The 21,727-nt window shown below is 38.9% G+C and overlaps 3 protein-coding genes across 6 annotated transcripts; all 3 read left to right on the top strand.

The window, feature by feature from the left end:
* Positions 1-23: 23 nt before the first annotated feature.
* On the top strand, positions 24-9,436 carry zbtb8os (zinc finger and BTB domain containing 8 opposite strand). The gene is made up of 7 exons (XM_080871490.1): positions 24-382; positions 4,596-4,620; positions 4,711-4,832; positions 4,954-5,036; positions 6,736-6,788; positions 6,986-7,022; positions 7,140-9,436. Exons 1-7 carry the CDS (start codon positions 301-303, stop codon positions 7,224-7,226), a joined length of 489 nt encoding a protein of 162 aa, XP_080727616.1. The 5' UTR covers positions 24-300; the 3' UTR covers positions 7,227-9,436.
* Positions 9,330-14,431, top strand: khdrbs1a (KH domain containing, RNA binding, signal transduction associated 1a). 3 transcript variants are annotated; one of them, XR_013970353.1, is made up of 11 exons: positions 9,330-9,633; positions 10,087-10,214; positions 10,389-10,505; positions 10,593-10,739; positions 10,853-10,977; positions 11,213-11,480; positions 11,568-11,644; positions 11,770-11,834; positions 11,944-12,114; positions 13,955-14,018; positions 14,098-14,431. XR_013970353.1 is itself a non-coding variant. In XM_080871485.1 (9 exons), exons 1-9 carry the CDS (start codon positions 9,468-9,470, stop codon positions 12,045-12,047), a joined length of 1,197 nt encoding a protein of 398 aa, XP_080727611.1. In that variant the 5' UTR covers positions 9,330-9,467; the 3' UTR covers positions 12,048-13,232. The 3 variants fall into 3 exon arrangements, 1 of the variants encoding a protein (XP_080727611.1); XR_013970354.1 differs by having other exon boundaries at positions 14,095-14,431; XM_080871485.1 differs by lacking the exons at positions 13,955-14,018; positions 14,098-14,431 and having other exon boundaries at positions 11,944-13,232.
* A 2,151-nt stretch (positions 14,432-16,582) lies between these two features.
* tmem39b (transmembrane protein 39B) lies at positions 16,583-21,126 on the top strand. 2 transcript variants are annotated; one of them, XM_080870782.1, is made up of 9 exons: positions 16,583-16,763; positions 17,343-17,540; positions 17,636-17,855; positions 17,997-18,080; positions 18,459-18,613; positions 19,829-20,162; positions 20,247-20,434; positions 20,531-20,651; positions 20,747-21,126. In XM_080870782.1, the coding sequence occupies exons 2-9, from the start codon at positions 17,410-17,412 to the stop codon at positions 20,978-20,980; spliced, it is 1,467 nt and encodes a 488-aa protein (XP_080726908.1). In that variant the 5' UTR covers positions 16,583-16,763; positions 17,343-17,409; the 3' UTR covers positions 20,981-21,126. The 2 variants fall into 2 exon arrangements, with proteins under 2 accessions (XP_080726908.1, XP_080726907.1); XM_080870781.1 differs by having other exon boundaries at positions 16,584-16,763; positions 17,633-17,855.
* Positions 21,127-21,727: the final 601 nt, after the last annotated feature.

The following is a 21,727-nucleotide window of genomic DNA, read 5'->3' as shown; positions in this document are numbered from 1 at the left end:
TGACAGCTGAATGCCCTGTTTTGCAAGGACTAGCTCTATAACATATACATACGCGTATATGCTCTATAAACTCTCTAGAGGTTCCTATTGCTAGTAATTTTTACAATTTATTATTTGTTTAATTATTTCTGTTAATATATCCATTGTGTAACAATGAAAAAAGAGAGCGAAGAAAAAAATAAGTGTTCTTCGTCTTTCACGGAAGTAGTACGGTGAGTCAAGCCTGCCCGGAAATTCAAGAAGAACACACGGACATGGTCTAGATAAACGTCTGCCTTTTTCAACAAGCTTCGATCTACAATGGACGATCGTGTGTTAGACTTGACAGAAGCACAGGAAGCTGTCAAATCCAAATACCCGCCGATCAACAAGAAATATGAATGTAAGTGCGAAGTTATGATACTTAAAGTCGGAGCACCAACCACGATGCTGGTTTCAATGGAAGTCTAAATTTCCGAGTTGTCAATATTTTAAGCTGGACCGCCCCCTCATGTCACCACCAACAATCACCCCGACTATAACTGGGCTCTGTTCATAAACGTGTGGGAGCGGTGCTTTTGAACGAAAAATAAACAAACAAACTGTGTTCTCAAGGCGAAAAACAAATCCTGATTTTTCTTCCCGATCGTACTTTGAGTTCCAGTTGAAAATTCCACGTGGGAAATGAAAACTCCGACTTCCAATGCCAATAGTTCCTTTACCATTACTTGATTTATCAAAACAACGTCACAGAAAGTCTAGTTTAATTTTGATTTCAGTGAGCTAAAAGGATTGTTCGTGTTAAATTTTGTCTCAAAATTCAAAAAAGATCTTTAATATGTCCAGTTTTTTTACATTTGTGTGAAAGAGATTTTATTTTTCACGAAACTATACAGTCCTGTGAAAAATGTAGTACAACCTTACTCTTTCAGGTAAGCAGGAGGTAGGTGCTGTTAATCAAATGCACCTGATTAACTGATCACCAACAAATGTGGCCAATTATAAACAAAAAAGCAGGTTTGCCAACTTCCTATTTATGTCTCCTGGGCCCTATTTCAGGAAGCCGGTTTAGAAAACTCAGAGTTAAAAATGATACTCAGGGTTGAGTAACCCCGAACTGTCCAACTCGGAATATTCGGTTTCAGAAAGGCTGATAACAATTAGTTCAATCAACGCGGAGTTGCTTTAACCCCAAGTTAAGCGCGCGCACGAGGATACATAAAGCCCTGATTACAGCAAATCCAGCATGTCCAAATTAACACTGTCGGATTTGATTTCAACACTATTAAAGTGTCTATATGGGTCCACACCAGAGAGTGTTAATTTAACTCTTTTTGGAGAGTTGGTACGTTAACTCTGATTTGGTGTTAAACACCAAATCTGTCTGGAGTTGATAATTTAACACTTGGTGTTAAGAGTTTATATATTAACTCTCAAAGAGTATTTTAGTTTAACTACGTAAGAGTTATCTTCTAATTCATTCTAAAAAGCGGGAATTTTACTGTTCTGAACTTCTAGAAGTTTATTTTGGAAATAAACATTTACTAAAAAGATGCAATGGTTTTTGAAAAACATTTATTCTGAACTGTGCACCACAATTTCAAAACATTTTCTGAAAGATGTAACAGTATACATGTTCTCACTTTCATTAGAATTTTGTTTATCAAAAGGTCTGACATGGTAAATGCAAATAACAGCATTCTCATCATTTATTTCTTCAATACAATATGCATGTCCTTCATTCATCCCTCTGTGGAACTTCAACGCACTTCTGCTCTCCCCCATATTCCATCTTCACAAGCATATCCTGTGCGGAGATTGAATAAAAATTAGTTGACACTAATTAATGGCACAAATAATCCAGTAAACAATTGCAGCACAGTTAAAAAAAAAAAAAAAAAAAAAAAAGGAATCCTTTTTGAGCCATTACTGGTGTAAAGTATTTTCCCAAAAGCCAAGGACACAGGCAACAGGTAATACTGAACTAAATGTAAAACCTCAACCTTTTTCATTTTTACCTAAACCGTGTGCACAAAACTCTGGAGGGATCTAAATGCTAACGTAGAATCGAGTCAGGACGTCTGCTACTGCTGTTTGCTCGTTGTTTTTTTTTTATGGGCGATCGTTTTCAGGCTTCAAGCAGCACCATTATACCAACATTTCACATTCTACACATTGTTTTAGGTGTATTTGACCAAAAGTTTGACTGAAAATTCACATGCAAGCTTTTTTTCAAGGCTGTGGTATTTGCCCGCAAACAATACCTTTCAGCTAGCTAAAACAGAATATTATGCTATCAGCGAGCAACATGGCTAATGCCTTTCACACAGCTTTGTCTCAACTCCAAAGAGCCACAGAAGTAAAAGCTAATAATAATAATTGAAACAATCTTTGAAAAAATGACTTACCAAGCATGGCAAACAACTCAAATATGTAGAGCAAAATGTTCTGAAACGGCTTCGCTTCAGCTTCGATTGGAGCCGTGCTGGGGGCGGAGTCTGTGAATTTACTCTGTTGGTGTCATAGCCCCTGTAGGAGTTCAGAGTTAGGAGGTCAAGAGTTAATGTTTCCATTGTAACACCTCCAGATTTGACAGAGAAACACTCATTTTTAACACTCGATTTTAACTACTATCATTTTACACCTCAGAGTTACATTAAAAGAATGTGACTCTGCTTAGAGTAAAATTAACTCTACTTTTGCAAGAAGACTATTAACACCGAAACATTTAACACTTTTGAATTTGCTGTGTGGAGCACAGATTAAGCGAGTCACCATGGAGACGGAGGGAAAGAAGGCGCGGTCAATGTATTTTACAGCGCTTGAGGCCGAAATTCTGATGTGCTGCCATCAGAATTTCGGCCTCAAGCGCTGTAAAATACTTACAGCGCTTGATACTTACATCAGTCAGGAATGTTACAGTTGCACTGAAACGTCTCCTGCACTCGTCTGTGGTGTTCCCCGGTCATAGACCCACAAGATTCATCAAAGAGGGATGCCACAAAATTGCAGGTATCAGGATGAACGAAACTTAATTCATGATGTGGTGATACTTGAACTACTACTTAAATTTTACATTTATTTTCACGGTTCCCAGGCGTGATTGGCTGTATAGATGGCACTCACATTCCAATCATTGCTCCTTCAGTAAATGAAGGAGACTATGTGAACAGGAAGTCTTTCCACAGCATTAATGTACAGGTACATAGTTCCCTGTAGCATTTCAAACTAACAAATTATTTCATTATAGTAATGGATGCTAATTTGTGTTCTCTGCACTGTGAAGATCATATGTGATGCTGCCAACATTATCACAAATGTGGAAGCCAACTGCTCAGCCTCTGTGAGTGGTGGTGGTGGAGGACCCCCACCTGTTTTTCGGGCCTCCGCTTTTTTTCTGTTGGCTATAACGGGTCACATTTGAGCATACAGAGTAAGCAAATATGTACTTGTAATGTGCTCAGATAATTTCAATAAGTGCTTACAGAAAGAAAATTAATGTAGCCTCTAACTGCAATTGATTTACATCGGACAAACAGACCAAGCACTATGGCTCATAATACAATTACACCTTACCTGTTTGGACTATATTTTTATATTTCATTTTTACTTGCTGCCAGGAACGTTTGGGGCCTGTTGGGTTGCACCTGCCCTCAAATCACATCACAAAATCAAATGTATAAAATAAAAAATAAAATAAAATATAATAAAATAACGTGTTAAATGGGTGGAAATCCCTAGATCAATGTTTAAATTAACACTCACGCATTGACTCTGTCGGCTATGTTTTGCCATGCATGCTCCCTTTCTTTTGCAGCTGAGGCTGCGTTACTTTTTTTCCGCGGAATTTGCATGTTATCAGCATATGCTGCCATCAGAATTTCGGCCTCAAGCACTGTAAGATACATTGACCGCGCCTTCTTTCCCTCCGTCTCCATGGTGACTCGCTTAATCTGTGCTCCACTAATCAGGGCTTTATGTATCCTCGTGCGCGCGCTTAACTTGGGGTTAAAGCAACTCCGCGTTGACTGAACTAATTGTTATCAGCCTTTCTGAAACCGAATATTCCGAGTTGGACAGTTCGGGGTTACTCAACCCTGAGTATCGTTTTTCACTCTGAGTTTTCTAAACCGGCTTCCTGAAATATGGCCCTGAGAACTAATGTGCACAATAGTGAGCCACCCAGTTCTTCTATGTCAGAGTTGTATGGAGGTTGCCAGTCTACTTTAAAGATGCAATTATGCGTTCTTCATGTCATGTCAAGAAAACTAATCTTGAGGCTACAAACCCATCAAGTTTTACACCAATCTCTTGTTTTTCTTTTGTTGTCTCTTTTTACAACTGTTGTTGTTATACTATTTTAACATGTTCAAAATAAAGGTACATACAAATACAAACTTGCGGTGTACCTCAAGGCTCCATCATGGGTCTAATTCTGTAGTTTTAAAGAGCTACCTAAAAAAAAAAAAAAAGTTAATTAAGTTCTTCAAAATAAATGCTCAAATAAGTACCTAGAGACATTTCAGGATTGCTGCCACTGGCAAGACTTTCTTAGGACTTTAATTCAGTCAACTCATGATATCGCCTCTTTTTTTTTTTTTTTTAAATCGTTTCAGACCTGGATCACACAGCAGATGTACAGTGAGTACCTTTTTGGTATAGTAAAACCATGTTCCTCTGTTTTTTTCTTAGTTTTTAACAAAAAAAACCCCTTCTTTTTTCTTTTCCAAGAATTCACTCTTGGGGAGACTCTTTGGAGGAAGCCTTTGAGCAGTGTGCCATGGGCATGTTCGGCTACATGACGGACACAGAGACGGTGGAACCGATAGATACAGTTGAAGTGGAGTCGGAGGGTGAGAGTCTGTCACCAAGATTTCAACCGACTCCAGTTGTACCTACTTTCTACCTGTCTCAGTCTGGCTGTTTGCAGAGCAGATCAGCTAAAGTCTGTGTGTATGTTTTTGTTCCTAAAAGGTGAAGACATGGAGTCGCTTCTCTTCCACTTCCTAGATGATTGGTTATACAAGTTTAGTGCAGATCTTTTCTTTATTCCCAGGGTGAGTATCTTGGTCACTTGTGTATTACTTAACATGTACTTTAAACTTATTTACATTGATTGCATATCTGTTTTTGTTTGCAAAAGCATTTGAGACCTGAGCCTTTATAAAATAGATCGGTTTTGATATAAATTATGACTTAAATGGGTAAGTATAAAATCTTTCCTTGACACGGAAAAATAATATAGACTTCATACATTTCTATGAAAGCAGGACAGAAAGCAACATGTATTGCTATCTTAACCATCTCCAAATTCTATGTCAAGCCACATTTTTATAGGCCCAATGAAACAGATCCATAAGCATTTTGACCCTGTTTTTGTCATTTTGCCTCTATACACTCCCCGAAGCAACTTTAGTTTTAATTCAAGGGTTTAGCAGAAATACGGCATCACTATTCAAGAATTATATACACAGTCGCTTATTTTCAGATTCTCCAAAGTAATTGGACAATTGACTTCCAAGCTGTTTCGTGGTCTGTTGAGGCCTTCTTCCTGATTACTTCAAGACAAAATGACTACAATGGTCTGGATTTGATTATATAAGTTTATTTTTGCATTTTATAGCTTTTTACTGGAGCTCTCAATGTGAGGTCCAAAGAGTGGTCGACGCATGTGAAGGAAGCCATCTTAGTCTGGAAAAAAAAAAAAAAACAACCTAAAAAGGAAATGGAAAAAAACTTTAAGTGGTCAAATCAACAATGTGGTCATTCTGTAAAATAATGAATGAATCATCTGGCCAGCTCAGCAACATCAAAAGCCTTGAAAGACCACAGAAGACAACTAAAGTTGATGATTGAAGAAATCTTTCTTGGATTAAGTAAAACCACTTCACAACACATAGAGAAGAACACTGTCGAGGAGGTAGGCGTGCCATTGTCAAGGTCTGCAATCAAAAGACAACTTCATGAATGGAAACAGAGGATTTACAGCAAGGTGGAAACCACTGGTTACACTCAGCAACAAGGACATCAGATCAGAACATAAAAGAAAACAAAGAGCCTGCTCACAAAAGTAAGGAGACAGACTGAAACAGCTCATGATCACACAGATGCCACATCATCTGTCAAACATAGTTGAGGCGATGTTATGGCATGAGCATGTAGGACTGCCAGTTCAACTGGGCCTCTAGTTAGTACTGGTGGTGTGGCTGCTGATAGAAACAGCTGGATGAATTTTTAGTGTACAGGGCCGTACACCTTGCTCAGACTCTGCGTTTCACAGTGCAAATTGAGTTTCTTAAGGAAACAGAAATGGGATATTCTTCAATGGCCACGTCAGTAACCAGCTGAGCATGCTTTTCAGTTACTGAATATAAAATTGAAGGCAGAGAGACCCACAAACAAGCAGCAATTTTATTTTATTTTAGTTTATCCAATTACATTTGAGCCTCTGATAATGGAAGACTGTGGATAAAAATGTCTGTAATTCCTAATGTTGTACTTTGGTTAAACTCCTTAATATTAAAGCTGAAACTCTGCACTTAAATCAGATCATGATTGTTTAGTTTTAAATGTGGTGATGAACTTACCCAAAACAACTGGTAATATTATCTTTTTTTCCCTTCTTTTTTTAATATAATCACCATCTCTAAATATAATAGGCTGCAAGTAATTTTGCTACTGTTCCTTATTTACATTACAGTTATGAAGTTGCTACATTTATGAAGTGCTAACAATTTTGTCATATCTGTTCATCAGGAGGTCAAAGTTTTACATATTGACAGAATGCGTTTCAAGATTCGCTCCATTGGGTAAGTTTGGGGTCCTCCTCAGTAACACTGAAGTTATCTTGATATTTATTTTAAAAAAGTATTACGTACAATTCAAACCCGAGCTAATGTGGAACAACTTTGTAATTTGTTTTTAAGGCAAAGGTCAAACTTGATCAGGACATGCAAAAAAGTTTTAATTTACTTTCTTTGCTTTATTTTTCTTTGGTTTATGAAAGGTGGGGCGAAGAATTTTCTCTGGAAAAGCACCCACAGGTAAGCCAGACAAAGAAGTAAAATGACACTCATTAGAAGAAATACATAAAATGAATAACTAATGCTACAAAACTACAATGCAACTACAGTAACTTATGTCATTTGTTGTCCTTCTAGGGAACTGAGGTGAAAGCCATCACATATTCAGCAATGCAAATCCACGATAAAGAAAAACCAGAAATATTTGCCATCATTGATATCTGATACAACTGCGAGAAGAAGCTCACACTCAATGGTTCAGTAAAAGTGGGAAGTCTACATGACCAGTTTAAGTGGCCTTTTAATTCAGCGCACTGATTTTTGATTAGTACTGTCTTTTTTGGGGCATGTAAGCTCAACTCTTTATTTAAATTTAAAAAAGAATTGTAAAATTAGCCTTACATTTAAATGAGACTTGTGAGGGATATCAATTATTTGGAGGGAATACACTGAATTTGAACTGTGCACCTGAAGTCACAATTACCAAATTTAAGCTCAAATTTTAATTTTAGGAGATTATTACTCTTATGTGTGATGGTTTTGAAGGTGTGTTGATGCATTATATCTCATTGTAAATAAATAAATAAGCAAATGTTTACCTTTGACATACAATTGAGTCACCTGTTTTTCAACTTAAAATCTCAGTTTTAAGTATTTTATAGAAGTGTTGCGATTAAATAGGACAGAAGTGCAAAAAGGTCATCATTTATCACCATATTTTAGCAAAGAATATCAAATTGGAAAAAATATGCACAACTTACTGAGTTCAACACAGCAAAATATTCCAAATGTACACTGCGTCTACTTTTTGAACTGTTTAAACCTGTTCATACATCAAATGTAAGATGAGCGTATTCTACAAAACACTTCCCTGCATTAGACATCAGGATATTCATGCCTGGGCTTGTCTTGTTTCCAGAGAGTAACTGAACAAAGCTTTTCTAAGACACGTCCAAAGCTTGTTTTCAATAGATATCTCAGACAAAGCGGTATAATACCAGGAATCTGCCTGTATGAATAACGGAAAGTACAGGCAGCAGTATTCTATGTATAAGAGAACTGTTTTGGTCATTGACTAAATACAAATACCAGGCAAAACAGAATAGAGTGTTAAAACGGGATGTTGTATATCCTGTAGTGCTTCAGATAACTGAGAAAGAACATTATCTGCATTGATATTATAGCTTCTTCTTGCTGCAGTGCCCACCAAGCACCTCCGAAAATTCAACCTGAACTGACTCATTCATGTGTGATGTGTGAGCTGATAGTTGAGAGCTTAAATCATTACAAATTATATTATTATTTGTTTGTAAACGGAGCTGGCCTTTGAAAACCCGTGTGGTCTGTTTTGATGATGTTCTGGACTGATGCACTGGACAGTTTGTATGTATTGAATTTCAAAACTTTGGTTTGACATTTTACAATAACTTATATCATAATCCAGACTATTGTAGATGTGGGTAAATGGTGTGTAGTGGTGTTTGCTGTATGCTTGTGAGAACTGTCTGAACTAATTTATTTTCAAGTTTCTTTATTTTTGTCATCTGAATACTAATTTTAAAACTCAGATTAAAGAACCCAAAGATCATTTGTGTTTTGTGCTGGTTGATTTTGTCAGACTACAATTTCCTGCTTCTTGAAGGACATTCAAAGCTCTTCTTTGGTTGATGGATGCTTTTTTTTTTTTGTTCTGTTCTCTGATCAGATCATCAGTAAAACATGCTACCACTGTGCAGGTCTCATGTAATTTGGCATGCCTCAGCCCTTTTCTCCATGTTTCCCTTCCTTGAGAATGGTTTCTTATGGCCACTCTACCACTGAGACCAGGCTTTGAGGCTTCTGCGAACTAAAATGCATCTCTCAGGTCCTGTGTCAGGTCTATGCTGGATTCCCCTCGCTGTTTCTTAAGGACATTGCTTTCATATACCATTCATCTGCTGTAGATGGCTGTTTAGCCTTAAATACTACCCTTTTTTTTGTCCTCGATTTTCCTCAAAGTTTTTTCAGAGCACACTCCACACCGTGCTGGGAAGTATCAAGTTTGCGATAAAAGCTCCTTGTTTTATCCCTGTCAACCGTGGTTTCTTTGGAATTTTCCATAAAATCAAGTAAAGAAATAGGCACAACGTTTGGGTAAAGTACCTTAAAAGAAATCCCCTCAAATAAATGAAAAAACAGACAATAAAACAAGGTTTGCTCTGACTTTGGCACAGTGCTGTAACAGCAGGTAATCAGGGCTCTGGAGCTTCTTGCAGTGACGTCACGGTCGCCTTCCGGGTTCCCTCCTCCCCCTCACTGAAATGCAGCTGCGCCATCCACCCTCCTTTGTCTGCTGAGGAAGAGTGCGACGACTTGCAGCGGAGAAGACGCCGGTGGGCCCTTTACTAACTACACCGTTTTCCTTGTTGCATTTTCGTTTTAAAGGGGAGAAGCTTGACGAACTGAGCCGAGCTTCGTTCGTGCGTTATGAGTCAAGCGAATGCTAATAAGAGCAACATAGAGCCCGCCGTAGAGTCAAGCCCAGCAGAGAATAAGATCAAAATGGAAGACACTAAGTACCTCCCGGAGCTCCTGGCGGAAAAGGATAGCCTGGATTCATCGTTCACGCATGCAATGAAACTCATATCTGCAGGTAATGTCGCTATTTGCTTTAACATAAAGGCTAACCCGGGCTAGTTAGCTCGAGTCGGGGCCTGTTTTTTTTTTTTTTGTCCCTTCTTAGCCGAGTCGAGAGGCCTGAACAATGGCGCATTAAGCACGTGGTTGTTAGCGATGTGGGTCAGGTCGTTGTCCAGTGTGTATTTGAAGCTGTGTAATTAAATCACTTGCTCTCAACGGTTCTGATGGGATTTTAATCGTGTTTACTCATCAGCTAACACCGATACTTAACGACGAACAGCTGCGATTTCGAGGCGACTATTTGCTAACTACAACCCAAATGCATGCAAAGCTTTACCTGCCGTTTCATCTTCGGATGACGCAGGGAATCGTAACCCATATCATCTGAAAAAAATAGCTTTCGTCTATTATTTGAAATGCATTTGTTCATGAATGTCAGCTTTTTAATCGTGTTTAATTCCTGCAGAGATTGAGAGGATCCAGAAAGGTGAAACCAAGAAAGAGCCTGAGAAGGAAACATACCTGGACCTGTTTGCGACCAAGAATCTGAAGCTCAAGGAGCGTGTCCTCATTCCCACTAAGCAGTACCCTAGGGTATGTCTTTTCCCATTTACATAGCGCCCTAACCACCTAGGCGATTCAATCAGCTGATCTAACAGATTATTAATTGTACTGATTTCTCACACTCTACTTAATTAGTTTTTTTTTCCCCTTTTGGGGAAGAGGGGTGTCTCTGAGGTGCTGACGTGAATTATGAATTTGTTGCAGGTCAACTTTGTGGGAAAGCTTTTGGGACCTCAGGGTAGCACAATCAAGAGGCTGCAAGAGGACACCGGAGCAAAGATTTCAGTTCTGGGTAAAGGTTCCATGAGGGACAAGAACAAGGTTTGTCTAACGGTTTCCTTTGCTTCTGTCTTATTGCCCTGCATCACTCCTCTGGCTATATTAGTTTTGTGCGCTCATTGTTTTTAGGAGGAAGAATTTAGAAAGGGGGGTGAGGCTAAATATGCTCACCTCGCCATGGAACTGCATGTGTTCATCGAGGTGACGGCACCCATACCAGAAGCGTACCTGCGCATGGCTCACGCCATGGAGGAGGTGAAGAAGTTCCTTATCCCGGTATGTGTGCGGAGAGACATCTTGATGCAAGAATCAAACTTTCTAACAGATCCACTGATTCCTCACTGCTCTGCAGTAATGGTATGCATGTTTGTCTGTTGCCACATGAACAGGAACCTGGTGAGCACGATCCATACATGGATCCACTGTTCCTGAATGGATCCCAGGATGGTTCGAGGGGGCGAGGTGGTCCTCTAGGAAGGGGCAGAGGTGGACCACCTGGTGCTGGAGGACCAAGGTATGCGCTGGAATCTGTGACATAGTGTACTACAATACATGTTGTCTGGTAACACACTTACCTGAAAAGAATGCCTTAACGGGTTGAATATGTGCTTGTTGCAGATGTAAGATTCACACAAACTTAAAATTACAAATGTTTCTCAGTAAACTAAAATGTATCTGCAGAACACTAACGTGGAGTCCGTTTTTTGCATCTGGTTTGGCTAAGTAGGTTAATGGTTCTGATTTAACAGGGGCCGAGGAATGCCACGTGGGGCTCCTCGGGGAGCGATGCGCGGTGGGGCTCCACGCGGAGCACCGGGGCGAGGTGGTGCACCAAGAGGTGCTCCGTCTGGTCGGGGTGGACCTCCTTCTGCTCCTACTAGAGGAGGCTCTGCTCCTCGCTCCAGACCGCCTGCAGCAGGGGCTCCCAGGATGCTCCCCTCGGCAGCCTTGTCTCACCAGCAACACCAGGTTCCACCTTCAGCAACAGGGTCAAAGCCTGATGCTTATGAGGATTATGTAAGTGCTGAATCCTATTTGACAGCATTTTTGGCATGAATGGGAATGGCGCAGATTCATGATGTTGCCTCTTTTCTTTCTGTCTAGCCTGCATATGATGACTCTTATGCAGAGCCGGCATATGAGGGATATGATAATTATTATAGCCAGCCTTCTGCCCCTGCGTAAGTCAAGTTTAATTTATGTAACATGTCTCTTTAATGTGTGTTTTTGTTGTTTTAAATAACATTTTTAATTTAGGTATAATTTAAGTATACCTTCTTAACCCTTGTTGGTGATGTGCCCCCAGGGATACAGAGTATTATGATTATGGACACGGTGAAGCCCAGGATCCATCATATGAGGCCGGTTATGGTAAGTCTTTAAATCACACGTATCTTTATTTTTGCTTTATTGCTTTCAGACTTAGCTGATATTTGCATCCTTTTTTTGGTTTCCTCTGCTTTTCTGTGACTTCTTGTAGCTCAAGATGATTGGGACAACTCGTGGTCCGGGGCTGGAGGCAAGGCCCCTCCATCTAGGCAGGCGAAGGGATCGTACAGAGAGCATCCTTACCCAAGATACTGAACAACTACTGGTAGAGAGTTGCAGTGGCAACTGTCTCCGATTGTAACTCACACTTGACTTTACAAAAGTAATTTCCCTCTCGTTTCCCTTGTTAATGGTTTTATTTAAAACATTCTTTTCTCTTTTTATTTTTAAAACCTAGGACATTTTGTTGGATGTATCCTAGTGCCAGAGGAGCAACATTTTTCTCCCTATTGTTTGTTTCAGTTGCGTAGTTAAGGTCTTAGTGACATAAACAGAACTAACAAAATGACTTTTTTAGTTTCGTTTTTTTGTTAGATATTTGATGGTAAATATTTTTGTTCCTGCACAAACTGTGATTGTGGCGATTAAAATTTTCTCACATAGGCTGCATTTGTTTTGTAAAAAAAAGTCCTTCATGACTGGACAGAAATTATTCATAATGACTCCATTTGTAAATTTATAATAACTTAAACAGATTTAGTTGCAAACTCAAATAGAACCATTTTGATTAAAACGGTCTTATTTGTTTATATTGGATTACAAATCTAGTTATGTGACTCTACTCCCAAAGAGCAAATAAACAAAATATAACTGTAGAAATCCATTTGACAAAGAATAAAGGCCTTTATTTTCTGCCACCCTTTTACAATTGGTATTTTATGAAAAGTCGCTCTATTACTTGCAAAATCATCGCTGATCGACTAATTCTTGTAAAGCTTGAAGGATTAATAACTTACTGTGTACGTAAGACTACAGCCAACTCGGTCTTTTTGTATATAACCTTAGGAAAACTGTGTATGCTTAAGTCGTGCCGTCTCCAAAATGCTTAATGCTTGTGTACCTTTTGACTAAATAGGTAACTAAACACATCCCCAAAAAAACAATGTCTTTCTGCAGTGCGTGTTTCAATAAAGTTTCTAGTTTCTTTTTAATCAACCTAAACATGGTATTTTTGCCTTTGTTGTACCAAAGGATTATCTCCAGTTTGTGAAAATGGTCCTCAGTGGTTTTCAACAATGCTGAATAAGCTGTATGTATACACGTCAACTTTGATTTTTAAAATTCCAAAGCAGTGTTTGGTTTTTTGTTTTGGGTTTGGTTTTTTCTACAAGAAGTCTATCCTCTTCGCCTGTCTTCAAAATTTTATCTAAATGCCACTTGTAATGACACCTTAAAAAAAGGGGGGGGAACTGAAATTAAATAAAGCTCATCGTTCCTTGAGGTAATGTGCTGCCAAATACATGTTTGACTTGAAAGTGATATTAGTGCTTGAACATGTATTGTCATTTAACCTTTAGTTAGTGCATCTCTTCAAGCTCTCAAGAGAGCCGTGCATCTTCAGCCGCTTGAAATAACCGAATTTCAACAGTATTTCAAATCAAGCTTGCAGGGATCTTACTTGACTTTGATGCAAAGTCATGCTGGCTGGTTTTTATAAAAGAAAAAAATCGCAGAGGGAGAGGATTCTAAAAGCCTAAAGATCGCCACAAGAAGGTAAAACTAACCCCAACACTCATTTTAGAATTTTTTTTTTTTTCTGTGCAAAACATCCAAGTAATGCAAGTCATCCAAAACATCCAAAACATATTTTTAATTACAAAATTATGCTATTAGTAGTCCATTCCAGGCCAAATAAGCCGCATAAAACAATATGGTGTTGATGCAACTCTTGCTCAAATGTTAAAAAGAAACAAAACGAGAATTGCCCATTCATTTCACCTAATACTTATTACCATCTTGATAATTCTATAGATTGTAGATTAAATGAAAATTACTAGTAGCACTCTCAAAGCCGTAAAACTCATTGGTGGAGACGAAAGGGAAAAAAAATGCTTGAGTTGCATGATACTTTTAATATGAAATTAGTTTGCATGGTTTTTACCTGCTGTGTTTGAGTGTTGGCACTTCTGAGTTCCAGATCTCATTTAGTTTTCTCCTCTTAGGTTGTCTGAGAACTGCGTAGGTGCAGTTGATATATTGAACTCCGGCGTTGGCAGACCTTTTAAGGTCAGTTGAATGGAAATTGCCACATAAGTGTTGGCTTTGTTGTTACGTCTGATTAAGTTCTCCTTTCTGTCGTTAGCAGGTCCATTGACGTTCCTGGAAAGGGCAGAGGCCTTGCAGTGTCTCTGAGACTGAGGCGTCTCTCAGGGAGTGAGAGAGAGCTTGACTTTTGTGTAAGATTGCTTTAGCATTGATGGGTGTACGGGCATTAAATGAATGCTCGTTCTTGAATCTGTACAGATTTTACTCTTTTTTTTTATTTTTTTTTTAACTGCATTTTTATTTAACAATAAAAGAACAAAAAATGACATTTCTATTGATGGTGCCTTATTATTCTTTGATGTTAATGAGCTGACAGGATGTTTGTCATTATCTCATGAAGTAAATCAATAAAACTATTTTTAAAGTGAAAGCCATTCATTTTTGTCCCTTTTTTAATTATGAGAATTTAATCTTTGGATATTGGACACACTTTTCTAAACATGTATGTGCAAGACTGAGATTTTTCTTGCAAGATCTAATTTAACATCCATCTACACATGAGTTGTAATGAGGTTTTTGTTTGGCAGGGCACCAGTAACTGTGGAAAAGTAGTCTGTTAATTTAGATTTTTGGCCAAGCAAGCTATAAAATTATACAGAGATGCATTACAGTTATTGCAGACTGATCTGTACAAAGGTTACTTTTATTATCCTGTGCAGAAACAGGGAAGTTAAAGATATGGCTCGCAGGCTAGAAATGGCCAACTAAGTGGTCCAGTGTAGCCCGCTGGATGGCTTAGCATAGCTCTGCAAAAAACTGCGCAGAAGGGAGTACATTTCTGGTGTTTTCCCATACTTTGCATCAGCAACCTTTGCCCTACAACTACTGAAGAAGGAACCGCACACTGTGAGTGTGAGTTTTACGGCAACGCTGGGTTTCTTTTCTTTTATAGAAAGGTTCAAATCAAATCACTTTTATTGTCACATCACATGTGCAGGTACATTGGTACAGCACACGTGAGTGAAATTCTTGTGTGCGAGCTTCACAAGCAACAGAGTTGTGCAAAATACAATAATGTAAACAAGCAAAATACAAGAATGGCTACATCTGAAACTAATAAATATATGTACAATATATAATAGTATATGCATTTCTGGATGTGTATACTAAATATTTTTCTACGTGTGTGTGTGTACACATATTTTACAAATTAAATAGAGTAAACAATAAATAAAATATATAAAAATATACAGAGTTGAGACGTGCAAAGCAGTGGCATTACTGTACAGTACGGAGTGCATAATGTTGAAGTTCCAGTAGTGAAGCTGAGGTGTCTATGACGTGTTCAGGTTATTAATATAATTAGAGGGCTCTTTAAAATTAAGAAAAGTAAGAAAAGTACACTAAACCATAAATGGTACAAGTACATCAATAAAGGTAAAATTAACATTTAATTTTTTTCACAATGGACTGTGATGTAAATTATTAGTCAAGAAAAACATACAAAGAAGAGAAACTGTTCACTGGAAAGTATTCATCTTGTGGCCAGCTACTAAGAAATTTCAAAACTGTAAAATGTTAATAAATAATTGAATAAATAAAAAACATACAGCAAATTGTGCAAATATACAGTGATAAACCACACTGCATCTCATACAACACCTCCTTGATTACGGATCAGAACCAGAGCACCAAAGACTCCAGTCCAGCCAACTGAATGACACAGAGAAATGTGAAAACTGTAACATCAAGGCATAAAATCTGATGTATTTTCATTGGTTTTACAGCCTTCTTACTGACAGAGTCATTGTCTACAGCATGGCATCCTACACCAAAGTAAATAAGTAGTTTTGTACTACATCAAAACACGAAAAACTTGCCATTTCTTAATTGTGTAATATACAAATTCACTTAAAAATGTTTTTAAGGTAGGTGACAGTAGAAAATAGGAAATATTCTGTGCCTTAACATTTTTTTATGATTAAAGGTTAGAGTATTAATTACAGTAATAATTGTATTTTTAATACAATTTATCTAAAGTTGTTATACTCTATATACATATCTATATTATAGTTTGTGCGTACTATATATATTGTATAAGAATTGTATTATTTATTAATTCATTTTAGAATTTATTTATATATAATAATACGTAGGGAAATGTTAGATAATATTTACATAGTTAATACGTAAAAATTATATAGAGAAACCTGTGATCGTACACTACCAAGTATAAGGAAACATTAGAGAGGCTTTTCAAAAGGTGCAAAACAGCTCAGAAAATGTTCAGTGGAAAAATCAAGATAGAATTACTGAAATATGTAAAAGAAAAACAAACAAACAAACAAAAAAAGATTTATCGTACATTAAAAGAAAATGTCTTTACAGTAAAGGAGCAACAATTATATATGGAGGATGTTTTTCAGAGTAGACTATTAGAACATTTTAGACTCCGTGTATCTGAAACATGAACTGAAATGAGTCTTATACCCCTGTGTTAAATCGTCATTTTAATCGATAAAAACGCCTTTCTTTTCTTTCTTGGTTAAATATGAGTGGAATATCCCTTTAAATGACTCTCCTCCCACAGCTCGCTAACATATCCGCTCCGCCGTCTGTCTACGGCTAGTTTCACATCAACAATGAGTGTTTCTGCTGCTGTCAGTGACATACACGCCATTATTTCAATAAATATTCTAAAAATTTATTGTGTTTAGTTCATTATCTCTGCTACAGAGCAGCATCTGACTCAGACATCAGACACTGGTAAGCGTACATTTCCTTGTCTAGCCTGTTTGGTGGGTTAGAAGCTACCTAGCTAGTCAAAGCTACTGCTAGCCTAGGCCTCAGTCTTGATATTTAGTCATGCATGCTCTTGGCGGACAGACTGAGGTCCGTGCCTCATTGTGTAGCTCCACGTTGTGTTCGCCTTGCAGCCCTGTATCTCTAACACACACGGTTTTCTAAACAAATTTCACCCGCGAGTGAAGCAAATGGTGTAGCTATTTAGCTTAGCTTTTAATATCAGCTTCCGCAAAAACTTGCACTTTAGAGCGAGGGATGCTTTTGCAGCTGGTGAAAACTCCTTTGTCATGCATATTTATGATTCACTGGATGTCAGATCTTCATGTTGCAGAGGGGTCTCCTTGCTGTTTGTTTGGGCTCTGTGCACGCCTCGTTTTATTATTTAAGCCATTCACAATGTCAACTTAACTCGTTTTAAGGCAGTACAGTGTGTCTTTCATGATAGATAGATACTACAGACTGGTTTAAGTCACAATAAATATTTAGTATTGGCCAGATATTCTATATGAATCCTCTCGCCTGCTGCATTTGTACGAACAGGTACAAAAACACGGAGAGGACATATCACCAAAACAATTGAAAGAGGTGTGCCGTGGGTGTGTCCACAATGGCTGGTGGAAGGAGAGGAGCGAATCGTACCACGTACTGCAGACCTCCGTTAAGCAGCGATTCAGGCTCAGTTGGCAATGGAAATCACACAACCAGCTCCCCGGTCACAGGGGTGAGATCTCGCACTAGGTAGGTCAAACTCTGACACACTGCGCCCGATCTGTCTGTGTGTGCCTCCTCCGTGGCCTCTTCAGGAACTTCTGTGCCATCTGATCTGTCAGCAGGAACAGCCCAGGGACGTGCATGTCCAGTCCTCCTCTCGCGGCCCAGACTGTGGTTCCTCTGAAACACTGCAAGATCCCAGAGTTGTCCATGGATCAAAATGTGCTGTTCGAGCTCCATCTTTTCTTCTGCCACCTCATTGCGCTCTTTGTGCACTATGTCAACATCTACAAGACTGTGTGGTGGTACCCTGCATCTCACCCTCCCTCACACACATCACTGGTGAGCACTTGGGTGTTCAGTGTTTTGACAAAGAATGTTTCAGCAATTGCTTTGTTGATCAACCTCTGTGTAGGCCAGTAGGCACAGTTTATACAGAATATGTGGAAAATCTCATGGGAGCAAAAATCTATGTTTTTACAGAACTTCCATCTTATTGATTATAACATGCTGGTGTTCACCATCATCATACTAGCAAGGAGGTTAATCGCAGCCATTGTTAAAGAGGTAAGAATTCAGTTATTGGCTTTTGTGTCACTTTACTTTTTATTAATCCAAGGCTCTCAAAAACACCTCATGCAGAAAGACTGTACCCCGTTCTTTTTTTTTTTTCATACTTATAAGGAAATTTCCAGCTGAAAAGGCCAGATGAAACAGAGACGTAAGAAAGAAATCAGTCTGCACGCAGCTCCACTTCAGTTTAATGATTTTCCCTTTTAAAGATTCTTCTTGTAGTAAAACAGTATCTTCAGATACATGCCTGAAGCACACTTTTAAAAATTTAAGAATTTTAATGGATTCAATTTTTCTGTGCTTGGTTTCTCAGACATCTTTGATCATGTCCTGCTGTGAAAGATTTGACTGTTCTCTTCTCCTCTGCCTCAGGCGTCACAGAGTGGGAAACTCTCTTTCCCTCACTCGATCTTTTTAGTGATGGCGCGGTTCGCAGTGCTAACGCTGACAGGTTGGAGCCTGTGCCGCTCTCTCATTTACCTCTTCAGAACCTATTCTGTCCTCAGCCTGCTCTTCCTCTGCTACCCGTAAGTATAGTATATCAAGGCTTCCTTATTTTACTGAATCCTTGTTGTCTTTCTCACACTGATTGAACAGTTGTTATGTTTTAATGTGGCTTCATTTGTTTTCTTTGTGCTGTGATCAGCTGACCTACATGGCTGTTGGCTCTGAAGGTTACTGCTCTTAGTAGATTCAGCCATCTGCTTTTTAACCACTGTTCCCGCCCACATTAACCCCTGATTAACAGGCCACAAACGCCAGAAGGAATTTTCAGTGCAAATAACTTGTTTTGAGCTATGTTTGCTCCTTCTAACGTTTCACATGTCGTTAACTTATAGATATGAAGCATTTGGACTAAAACTAGCTTTTGTAGTATACACAACTTTTGCCCTCTCTTAAAAGTTGTGTGAACCACATTATGCCAGTGAACATTCACATCTTGTTTCCATGCTCTGTTTGGTGCCCTACTTAAAACACAGCTTTGGTTTGCTGCACATTAATATTTAAATAAAGAAATCCAGTTACAGTGAAGTAGCTCCTATTCTCTTTCATATTTGATAGCGTGGCTTGTTTGCATGTCATTTCAAGAGGCAGATCAAGTTCTGTTTGGTGAACCTCAGAGTGCTTGATTACAGAGCCTTTGGTATACTATGGGTCAAATCTTGATTCATGACTGTGGGTTTTTATTTTTATTTATTTTTTTTTTTTGAAAGGAATCATCTAAATCGCAGGTGTCGAACTTCAGGCCTCGAGGGCCGGTGTCCTGCAGGTTTTAGATGTGTCCTTGATCCACCACAGCTGATTTAAATGGCTAAATGACCTCCTCAACATGTCTTGAAGTTCTCCAGAGGCCTGGTAATGAACTAATCAGTTGATTCAGGTGTGTTGACTCAGGGTGAGATCTAAAACCTGCAGGACACCGGCCCTCAATGCCTGGAGTTTGACACCCCTGATCTAAGGAATCATTATGAGCATACTATGCAGGTCCTGCGTTTAAATATGTTGACATGTCCTGTGGAAATATTTTTCCATTGGTGGCTCTAGGAAAATGAGCTAGCAAGAATATGTGCAGATGGTGTGTCATATGCAATATTAAACCATATGTGGTATCATTGGACTCTGAACTAATATGACAAAGATCTGTGACTCTCAGTTTATGCTCTTTACTCTTCTACTACAACCCCAGCTGTAGTCTTGCTATGATCTGTAGAAATTAACTGTAGCCCCTCCCACCCCCACAGATTTGGGATGTATATTCCCTTGTTCCGACTGAGCTGTGACTTCCGACGAGCAGTTCCGCTCTCACCCATCACCAGCATTGGCTCCAAAGAGGTTGGCGGCGTTGGCCGGGGCAGGGATTATCTGACTGTGCTCAAGGAGACATGGAAGCAGCACACCAGCCAGCTGTATGGTGTCCAGGCCATGCCCACTCACGCCTGCTGTCTATCCCCTGACCTAATCCGCAAGGAGGTGGAGTACCTGAAGATGGATTTTAACTGGAGGATGAAGGAGGTGTTGGTCAGCTCAATGCTCAGTGCTTACTATGTGGCATTTGTACCCGTGTGGTTTGTCAAGGTAGGAAACTGTTGGACTTCACTGCAACTTTAATTCAATATGATTTATGAGCTTTTCTCAAAGTTTCTGCATATTTGCCTTCAGAGTACCCAGTATGTGGATAAGCGATGGTCTTGTGAGCTCTTCATCTTGGTGTCAGTCAGTACCTCAGTCATCCTCATGAGGCATTTGCTGCCCCCTCGATATTGTGACCTGCTTCACAAAGCTGCAGCCCACCTCGGGTGCTGGCAAAAAGTAGATCCCTCACTCTGCTCCAACGTCCTCCAACACATGTATGCACTGCTTTTAGTTTATTGCATTTTATGTTCAGTCAGACTAATTTTAGTCAGATTTAAAGCTAACTTTTACCTGTTTTTTTTTGTACACAGATGGACCGAAGAGTACATGTGGCCACAGGGAGTCCTGGTAAAACATAATAAGAATGTATATAAGGCCATGGGCCACTATAATGTTGCAGTCCCATCAGATGTTTCCCATTATCGCTTCTATGTGAGTATACCTAAATGAAGAGGTCTTGTAGAACCAGAACTGGTATCAGATCCTTTACAGAGCTGTGCTCATACTGATCCTCTTTCTTACTCTAGTTCTTCTTCAACAAGCCTTTACGAATATTGAACATACTCATCATCCTCGAAGGTGCCATGATATTCTACCAGCTCTACTCGTTGATATGCTCAGAAAAGTGGCATCAGACGATATCGCTGGCCCTGATTCTCTTCAGCAACTACTACGCCTTCTTCAAGCTCCTCAGAGACAGAATAGTTCTTGGAAAGGCATACTCGTACTCAAACAACTCATCAGACCACAAAGTTAGTTAGACTTAAGTTATTGTTCGTCTCACTCACGTTTGGAACAAGATAAACAAGCCTAAGATCTCTGTATTTTTTCTACAAACGGCATTTTTGTGTCACATTTTTGTTCTGACCTGCCATAATAAAAATAAATATTTTTGTATTACTTTAAACCTTGTTGGATTCTGTTTTATTCTCAGTCCACGCTGCTTACAAAATTTCTTTACAAGTAATAATGATGAATAGCCGTCCCTGTGGATTCCTTCATAATGGGAACTCCATGCAGGAGTGGAATCATCCTACATGCTTTTTCTTTTGGGATTGATTTAAAAATGAAGGATTCATTTGCCGTTTGATGCCTTGGTGTTCGCCAGACTCCAAGCATTAATTTTAGAATTTAAAAACTACAGTTTCTTCTCTTTTTAGAAAATAGAAACACTGATTCACAGGTCCATAAGACCTGTTTCCACTGATTTTCAGTCCAGTTCTTGTTTAATTTTGCAGTTTTCCTTCCTTAACAATGGCCTTTTCTAAGTAGCTTAGAAACCAAAACACCATTCCTTTGAAAATAGTAAGACACAAGAACTGGATTGAAAATGAGTGAAGAAGCAGCTAATGTCCAAAGAAAAGCTTTTAAAGACTTCCAAAAAAACTGGAGAATTATTGCTCAATGCCACTTTTAAATTTTTTTGGGGGAAAGTGTGAATCCTTGGGAGCAAAATAAAAAGAAATGATGGTGGCTTGAGCTTTTTGCATAGTACTGTTTGGCCTGTA

This window comes from Rhamphochromis sp. 'chilingali' (genome assembly GCF_963969265.1).
Source record: "Rhamphochromis sp. 'chilingali' genome assembly, chromosome: 21".
NCBI classification, from domain to species: Eukaryota; Metazoa; Chordata; class Actinopteri; order Cichliformes; family Cichlidae; genus Rhamphochromis; species Rhamphochromis sp. 'chilingali'.
The sequence above is the reverse complement of the archived record's forward strand: the minus strand, read 5'-3'. Positions and strand labels throughout refer to the sequence as shown.

Bases quoted from the DNA above. Each gene is read 5' to 3' on its own strand.
- tmem39b (XM_080870781.1), top strand. From the start codon at position 17,410: ATGGCTGGTGGAAGGAGAGGAGCGAATCGTACCACGTACTGCAGACCT. The intron at 18,614-19,828 runs GTAAGTATAGTA...CCACCCCCACAG, and splicing joins CTGCTCTTCCTCTGCTACCC to ATTTGGGATGTATATTCCCT. The intron at 20,652-20,746 runs GTGAGTATACCT...TTCTTACTCTAG, and splicing joins TTTCCCATTATCGCTTCTAT to TTCTTCTTCAACAAGCCTTT.
- zbtb8os (XM_080871490.1), top strand. From the start codon at position 301: ATGGACGATCGTGTGTTAGACTTGACAGAAGCACAGGAAGCTGTCAAA. The intron at 4,621-4,710 runs GTGAGTACCTTT...TTCTTTTCCAAG, and splicing joins GATCACACAGCAGATGTACA to AATTCACTCTTGGGGAGACT. The intron at 4,833-4,953 runs GTGAGAGTCTGT...TGTTCCTAAAAG, and splicing joins AGTTGAAGTGGAGTCGGAGG to GTGAAGACATGGAGTCGCTT.
- khdrbs1a (XM_080871485.1), top strand. From the start codon at position 9,468: ATGAGTCAAGCGAATGCTAATAAGAGCAACATAGAGCCCGCCGTAGAG. The intron at 11,645-11,769 runs GTAAGTCAAGTT...ATGTGCCCCCAG, and splicing joins AGCCAGCCTTCTGCCCCTGC to GGATACAGAGTATTATGATT. The intron at 11,835-11,943 runs GTAAGTCTTTAA...GACTTCTTGTAG, and splicing joins ATCATATGAGGCCGGTTATG to CTCAAGATGATTGGGACAAC.